This window comes from Anneissia japonica, unplaced genomic scaffold, assembly GCF_011630105.1.
Source record: "Anneissia japonica isolate Jap-2015-1 unplaced genomic scaffold, ASM1163010v1 scaffold560_len657749_cov147, whole genome shotgun sequence".
NCBI classification, from domain to species: Eukaryota; Metazoa; Echinodermata; class Crinoidea; order Comatulida; family Comatulidae; genus Anneissia; species Anneissia japonica.
The window spans coordinates 290,096-299,245 of record NW_022754288.1 but is presented as its reverse complement, the minus strand read 5'-3'; the positions used below and the strand labels follow the sequence as shown (position 1 = coordinate 299,245).

Sequence of the window (9,150 nt, the reverse complement as noted above, 5' to 3'; positions counted from 1 at the left end):
CTAAAATACCTAAAATATTGGAATTAGACTAAACCCAGTCGGAATCCAACACGGTAATTTCTATCTACGCATCCACCATCCATCCATCCACCAATTTATACATCCATTCATCCACCGTATATCAACCATAGGCCTACTTTATCCATCCATCGTCTATACATCCTATCCATCCATCCATCCATCCATCCATCCCCTTATCCCCTTCCTCCCTCCCTCTGTCCCTCCATCATTCATTTATTCATTCATTCATTCGTTCATTCATTCATTCATTCATTCACTCACCCATCCGCCATCCATCTATCCATCCATCCATCCATCCGTCAATCAATCAATCCATCCATTTACCCATCACTATCCATTCATCCACTAATCATCCCTCCATCCATCAATCTATCCGTCCATCAATTGATCCATCCATCCGTCGATCTCTAGATCTACCCATCCATCCGTCGATCTCTCCATCCATCCATCCCTACTATATCAATCATGTATCCCTCCCTCCCTCCATCCATCCATCCATCTATGCATCAACTAGGCCTATCACAAATCAACCATCCGCCATCCTTCAAGCACGTGTTGTCGCACAAACGCACGTGTTTCCATACTGTTACGCTATTGTTCGCTATTCAACAAAGGCGCCATTCCCCGGAGGCGCATCGGCAAAAACCCTATCCGCCCTGGGTCCAGCTTCTGATGTCCTATGTGAGGGTTGAGATCACTTTTGAGCAATCTGGTCCTGCACGGCTGTTTCTATGTAGGCCTAATTTTTATTTGACGAAATAAATAAAATAAAACCCCGCCCTAAATTAATGATAACCATGACATTCCCTCATCCAGGTATTTAACCTGGGAGGGGGAGGGAGAACTTTGATTAACTAATTTGATGAAAGCCGGTGTTTTAAAGTTGTATGGCCATAAAACTAGCTGTCTGCTCTCTATATACTGTACTGTATCCTCCACTTACGACCCATGATAGCTTAATTTAAAGTTGCTCCGCCCTAAGGTTGTTAAATGTTAAAATTGAAAAATGACGATGTATAATTCAGTATAGAAAATCTGCACTTATCGACAATTTTCTGTTTCTTACAGGTTTATAGGCCTACTACTGTGTGCGTCTGTCCCAAAATATGTGTTGTACAGTACGTAGGCCTAGACAAATCAACAGTTTCCGATTACGGGGGCGCTGTTTATTTACGAGTGTACTGAACCATAACGACCATTAGTAGTTGCAACCGCCTGTACAGAATTATTACGATGATAAATTATGTAGGCAGAATTGTCACGGTGTAGTGGATATATTCACATGCAAATATCCGTTACCGAGCCGATTGTGGTGTTATTATCCATCGACTCGGAATAGAAGGGAAACTGATAAATGTAATGCTGTACCTATTTGAGAATTTTGCCGACGCCTGTAAATTCTGCATGTATAATGATTTGGATGATTATAACGTGTTATTAAAACAGCTACTGGTGACTGTACGATGGGAACGGCAACTTATACATAGGCCTACTATTAGTATTGAAACTAGCAATATACCGTTTATAGTCGTAGTAGATAGACATTTCTGTGTGTAACGAACACAGGGTCACATTCAATGCAATGCCGTCGGAAGGTGTATGTAACCAGGTACCCGATGACGATGGCGATTCGTCAGAAGTCAAGTGCGGTTTCGGAATGTGGCGGCCAAAGTTTATCCAACGTTGGGCGACGCCGAGGGGTTTCTTGTTTTTTATGTGTTTGTTGACCCTAGCTGAAAGTATGATGATCGTCGGGTATACAAGTAGTGTTATTGTCACAATCGAGAGACGATTTCAACTCAAAAGTACAGAGGCAGGGTTGATCGTCAGCGGGTATGAGATAGGAAATTTACTTGTAGTAGCCTTTGTAAGTTTCTATGGAGGACGTCCAGGTAGCAGTCGACCAAAATGGGTTGGGTGTGGGGCCATATTCATGGCATTTTCAGCTTTCATTTTCACCTTACCCCACCTTCTTGGTGGTAAGTACGAACTACCTGGGGTACAAAATTCTACCTCAGCGCATCCAGTCTGTGGATCTGGTAACGTTAGCTCGTCGGGGGCCGACTCTGGAATGATTGACCCTAATAATGCTGATAAGGACGGCTATTACGGATGTTTAGGTAAAGGAACAGACTCTGAACTAATTATTGTATTTGTATTAGCTCAAATGCTGCTGGGGATGTCAGCTGCCCCCCTGTTCACCCTCGGGATTACGTACGTTGACGATAACGTGAAAAAAGAAGATGCTGCTGTTTATATAGGTGAGATTACCATACATGCATAAAACACCGATACCGGCAAAAATAATAACAATAATATTGATGTGTTTGCTTTAAAAACATAACAAATACTAGTAATTTATACTTGATAGCATTATTAAATCATAGTCTAACTGTATCAGTTCCGGAACCGATTTTGGTTTTGTTTTGTTTGTGCCCGCGACGGATGTGCCGTTTCCTCTATCTGTAGTATAGATTATAATTTCGAGTCGTTTATAGATTATAATTTCGAGTCCTTGGTAAAGGACACGGGATCTATGGCCTTCGTCAAGCTTTCATTCAACGCTTTGTACAATATCCTGTACAATATCACAAGGTATAAAAAAGTATGCGTCACGTTGGAGAGTCCATTACGAAGAATTAAACGATTCTAATGACAAGCATTATTTAATGGATTGAGCGCGTCCTTTGATATCGTGTACTATATATATATTATATATTGTTACAATAACATGACCACGAAGGAACTCTGGTGATTCACGCGTTCGGTAGAATTTGAGTTCTTTTCATCCTATTAAAACGTGTCTAACTCACGATTTTCATAAAACACTATTATCGCACGTGACCAAGTCAGAGATCTAAGATACACCCGCTTCGGTGCATTATTTTCAACTTGCTGGATCTCGAATGAGATACTTGTGTATAAATTGAGTTAAAGGCATGGGGAAAACCCAGAAGCAGCAAGAGGAAAAATGCAATGAATAATAATAACTTGATATATAAGGCATAGATGTACTATATTTAGCCTATATACATAGGCCTATACAGTTTACATAGGCTACTAATATATATTAATTCTGTACCAGTAAAATCAACATCTGATTCATCAGCGATCTTGTACAATGTGTTTCAATTAAAAGACATTTTTCTCGGGCCTGTTCAAAATAAACGATTTAAATGTAGTATCTAACATACAGGTCTTCCTCTAATTAAAGACCACTTTTGGGATTGGGGTTTCTAATGTCTTTAGCAGTTTTGGTCTGTAATTAGAATATTATTACAGTAAAGTGTTCTATAATAATATTGAAGGTGGTCTTTAATTGTTGTTGGTCTTTAATTAGCGCGATTTTTTATTGGAGCGAGTTAGTTAATTAGCTCGTCGCGCAAACAGTACATAGTTATTAAAATAATGATATTAATGATGTTACTACAAGAATCCCTAACCTCTTCCATAGTACCGGTACGGTACGCCACGTTGAATTCTTTGAAAGCGTCATAAGCGGCAGTTTAATTCGTTGATCAAGTCTTTGTCGGGAAGGAAAAGGATGTTTTGGCAGATAATATTAAAGAAAATCCTAACCGAAGACAAAGGTAATCAGGCTGTGTATAATTATTGTCTTCATGAATCTAGTAATTATTGGTAATCAGGAGTTACGAGTTCCTGAACTGTTAACAATAAGTCGACAAAATCCGTCGTGCTTAGTGACGTCAGGACTGTGGCGTTATTGAAATTTTCAATGAAAATCTATGGCTTGTTGTCTAAAGCCTATTGTTCGGTAAATGTGTGAATTGTCAACACTGCTTGAGAAAACAAAACACAGTAAATATGACCGCTTTGGAACCGTGTTTGCACAGGAATTTAAAGCGCATCTAACTCAGTATATAAAAGTCTACACGAATTGCGTACTCACACGTTGTGTATTACAGTTTATAGGCCTAGGCTTATGCCTACAGTACTCCTTATTTGGCCCTATTTAAAAAAATATGTTATTTCTCCATTGTTTTAATAGGAAAACGACGAAGCTAAATTCGAGCTGAGCCTCGATCAGGGTACCGGAATAAAAATTCATGGGGTGAGAGTTTCTGGCTTAGCATGACTCAAAATTGTGCTTATAGACCATAATATTAATAATATAATAATAAAATAACGTTTTAGATAGGCAAGTTAATATTTTTCGTCCGACAACCTCGCCCTGGTGTCGAACGACGGGGAGTCCAGGCTGTTCGAGTGTTGGTGAAAGGGAAATTCCTTGCCACCTGGCGCCACCGGTGACTTAAACACCACGCCGTGTGCCTAGCCGAGCCGAGGAATACGACTATTAAATTATTATATAACTTCAAGACAAAAAACATGACATTAAAATATTTAAAACTGACTAGCATCATTAGGGTGAGAGTGTGTGGTGGGGCGGGGGAATGAAACATGTCACTTTATTGTTAGGACAGTTATAAAAACAAAGTGTATAAGCCCCCGTCTCGATATTGCCTACAGGTATCCTTAAATTTGAGGTTTGAGCGTTCTCGCGAATCACCCCGAAGATGCTGTGTAAACAAAAGCCGTTCAACTCTCTAACATAAAATGCTTAAACTTAAATAGCAAACACTTCAGTCAGTATAATGGGTAATGTGTGAAGCTCTGAAAATGCATATAATAGGGGCCTACAGAAAAGCACTAACATCTTGAATCAAACAAAATGGACCCTATACTAGTAAATAAACAGTAAAAATAGTTTAAAAAAAAAGGGATGTCAATATCTCGTGGTTATATTTTAATAACTAAATTGTTTTGACCTGTGTCTCATCGGAAATCATCTTCAACAGATTAATTTGAGGTGTCTTCATAGTTTACCAGTCAGTCATCATAGGCCCATAAAAAAAAACCCATGGAAACTGCAACGATATCATATTCATCAATATGTAATGATAATAAGTGAAATATAATACTGGTATAGGCCTATATGCCTAATGTCAATACTCAACAAAAATGGATGGACTCAAACCACAGGTTTAGTATTACTCACTGTAGGAGTCTCAGTTTTATTTAAATTACCACTTAGTAGGGCCCTCAGCTATAAGAAGTTAACTGGTTAATGCAGGGAGTTGTTATTTACAACTCCCTGGTTAATGTGAGGAAATGTGTTTGAACACGGGACGTGCCGCGGGTAAAACGGTATCTCCTATTACAGAAACAGATGTAAAAATATTCATGTACAGTACAGTAGCCTACAATAGGCTTTTTGTGCAGTGCTGTAGATTAAATGAGTAAAAAATACGGTTCGAGGTTTATTAAATTTAATTCCCTGTACATGGTACTACAGTATGTTCTTATAGGCGTTTCTGACGCTTGTTTCTTTTCACTGCGTTTTATAGCTGTAGCTTAAATGCGTTTACTGTACTTTTCTCTTCACCAGCTATCGTTTACTGCATGACTGCTGTAGGCCCAGCTTTGGGGTTTCTAATCGGCGGCTTGTGTGTTAGTGTGTATGTGGATGTTGGCAGGGTGGATCTCAATGATCTTCCGATCGACATCGATGACCCTCAGTGGGTTGGTGCCTGGTGGCTAGGCTATCTGATATGTGGCACCATCATGGCTTTGACGGCACTACCGATCCTGGCGTTCCCGCGCAGTCTGCAGCATCAGGCGAGAACAGAAGACGAGATATCAGATGATGACGTTGTCAATATGCAATTCAATTGTACAAGTTTATCTGGTAAGAGAGCATTTGTAGGTACAGTATGGTGAAATTATATGCTGCTAATTGATCGCTGGCAGGATTGGCAGTGGTGGCACCAGCAAAAAAAAAAAATGGTGGGGGGGAAAATGGTGGGGGGGGGGTTGAGGATGGAGGGAAATTTTCCAATCCGTCTCGGAAAGACCTAACCCCCCCCCCCTCCACCTTCCTCCGTAGTCCGCCGCCACTACAAGGTCGTCGGGCCAAAACTATTAATTTACTTATCCAAAACCTTACTGTGATTGCCAGTCCCTATATTCTTGTCTAAAGGCACAATTTTGAGCAGTATTAAGCCATAATAGCTCCCCCCACCCCATGAACCCTACCAGTCGGTCACTTGGTTCTCGCTGTCGGACATGACGGATCCCTTGTTGGCAAATTTCTGGAGTCATCATTGAGGATGGGACAGTGTGGTCAAACGATCTCCGAGAGAACTCACTGACATACTCCCTTAATTGAAGGAGCCACTTTGTTTCGGCCCTACTTCAAATGGTATTTCTTGTTTATATATACTGTGTACACCACGACGGTATTTATATTTAGAAATGAAACGTGTGTTAAGATAAATAATGTGTGCTTATATGAAGGTGTTATTATTTTATTCCTTCGAAATGCTTTGAATTTTGCTCTTACAAATCCTATTGCAAGTTACTTAAGTCGGTTCTCTACTTAACATGCATTGGAGCTCATGTAAGTGGGTTGAAGAATTTAAACACCTTGTAGGCCTAATAGTGATTAAATTATAAAGCAATAAATAACGTATCGTTTTATTAGTAGGCCTATGATTTTTTTACCGACAGATTTGAAAGATGCCCTTATAAGTCTGCTAACCAACCCGACATACATCTGTATATGCATGGTGGCCTGCTTGGAAATATCAATCGTTACCGGGTTTCTTTATTTTATCCCGAAATTCCTGATCTCACAATTCGGAGTTAATAACACAGAAGCGTCATATTTAACAGGTACGTGATTTGTACACATTATATGTAATAATATGGATAGGCTTACAACTCGTGTAATAAAACATTATTGGAGTATTTTAGTGCACTCTGTACGTCTTTACTCGTATAATGATTTGATTTTTGCATGCTGCGTTCATTTGTCGACAAAAGTGAAGTGATAGCAATTGTGGAGTATTTCTATCAATCCCAAGCGTAAAATTACAGAATATATGTATGTAGGCCTAATAGGTATTATTTATCATCTTATCATCATTACATTCTGTACATTACAACCAATGGGTTTGATAATAGGCTAATAAATGTATATAATGTAATTGCCAATCCATAAAATTTTCGTTTGAAAGCACAGTTTGGGCCATCCTCATGAACCCCACCTGGGATTTTATTCCGGGACCCTGGACGAGCCTCTTGCGGCCCCTTTGTTCGGTTGTTCGGATCCCCGTCATAAAATGTTGCATCAGTCTTCATAAAGCGTGTTTCTGTTGTACCCATTGCATTTCGCTCGGATTCGTAAGTCGCGCCGACATAATTTGTCGATTGATAGAGACAAGCGTAGATTAAAAATGCCAAAGAACAGAAAGTGAGGTTGAAAGCTTGGAACGCAACCGCTGAGCGAGCCGCCAGTTGCTGTCGTCAGTGCCTGCACAGCTAAGCGCGAACATATAGTTATTACTCATCGGCAGTTTGAATACATTATCTCTCTGGATGCTTTACATTCTGCAATTAGATTCCAATGTGACTCAGTATTGATTTAAACATAAAAAAAGAAGAAAAGAAACACGTCAATATTACGTTAACGATTATGTCCACATATTTTCTCACAAATGTTCTTGTAAAGTTTACAATGATGACTATGGTGATAACATAAAATTATTAGTGGTGATGGTTAAATGGTAGGCCTATGCCTAAAGTAAACATAATGGTAACAGTAATGCCATATTTAAAATAATAGTAATGGTGTAACCTGTAATTGTTGAACGATTTTCATCTAGTAATGTGATAATTAAAATTATAGTGTGATGCCTATTGTTGTTGCTGTTGTTAGTTATGGTGTTGTTTTTGTTGTTCTCGATGTTGTTGTCATCACGCCGATTGAACGGTAGTGAATATATAAACGGATTTTTATAATGATGAGGATGACAACGAGGTCATGATGACGCTGATGATGAAAATGGAAGTGATGTGACGACGATGATTATGATGACGATGGTACTGATGGTAATAGTATAATGGTGATAAAGATTTTGATGATAATGAATGTGGTGGTGGTGGTGATGATAATGTGCTGGTGGTCGTGATGATTTTAATGGTGAGGATGGTGACGGTAATGATGGTAGTGGTAATGGTAGTAATGATAATGGTGATGGCGACATTGATGAAAATAATGGCGGTGATTATGATGATGATGGTAATTCAATTTCAGTTTCTTTTAATTTCAGACAATGTCCATATCAAAAGAAACACAACACAAATGCGATTGATAAAGAATAAAGAAATACACAATTCGATTACACTGTGACATTGACATAATGACATTGTCTTTGTAACCACAAGCCTATAGATTTTATGAAATTTGCCTATATTGCAAGTGATTTTATGAAGTGAAAGTATCGCTTATAAAGTTATATTTAAACTACGTGATTTCGTCGTTCTTGTTAACGATTATTGCGTACAAATCTTGTCAAATATTACACTATAGTTGTAATGTTGATGGCTATTGAAATAACATTACCAGCAGCAAGTCAACTGTTGGTAATTCAGTCTACATTCAGTTATATCGTACATATTCACAGTTGTTATAGTGTGTATTTTGTTTCCTGCTGAATCGCCATATCCAATTGTCACATGCTTATACTGAATTACCGTAACGGAAGTACAGATATATATTATATACAGTAGGCCAGTCACCAGACGCACTTTTTGATGAAATTTATCAAGCAGCGAACATTTCAACAAAGAGGGCGTAATCTGAATATTAATCGGTGAACTCGAACATGTTTATTATTGTACCACAAGCGGTTTTTTGGAATAACATTATGACGAGCGGTTTTTTGGAATAACATTATGACGTAAAATACATTCTAATTCATAATATTATTATAGAATACATATTGTCCCACAACGTAGATTTAATGATTTGTACTTATTTATCAGGCTGCATGGGGCGTATCCGGTTTTTGAGTTTGGTTGCCTTACAATTTGGGCCGGGTACACACCAAACCCTACATACCCCGCCATGTTTGGGGCCGAATTTTAACAAACGTCTATAGACAGTGGCGGCGCTACCGGGGGAGGGGAGGGGAGGGGTACCAAAAAGAATAAAACCCATCGAGGAGAAAAACCATGATAATTTAAAATCGATTAAATAAGCATCTGAAACCCCTAAATTGACACATATTTTTTTTTTTTTTTCCCCCGAGACATTTTGAACGA

At 38.8% G+C, this 9,150-nt stretch overlaps 1 protein-coding gene across 2 annotated transcripts in view; it reads left to right on the top strand.

The window, feature by feature from the left end:
• The window catches only part of LOC117123175 (solute carrier organic anion transporter family member 5A1-like), an 18,481-nt gene that overhangs the window by 1,072 nt on the left and 8,259 nt on the right, over positions 1-9,150 (top strand). Inside the window, exons 2-4 of one of the 2 annotated variants that reach the window (XM_033269026.1) lie at positions 1,090-2,282; positions 5,432-5,731; positions 6,553-6,717. In XM_033269026.1, the coding sequence (XP_033124917.1) occupies positions 1,604-2,282; positions 5,432-5,731; positions 6,553-6,717 (1,144 nt within the window). In that variant the 5' untranslated portion in view covers positions 1,090-1,603. The remainder of the gene's footprint in view (positions 1-1,089; positions 2,283-5,431; positions 5,732-6,552; positions 6,718-9,150) is intronic. The other variant, XM_033269027.1, reaches the window with a different exon arrangement.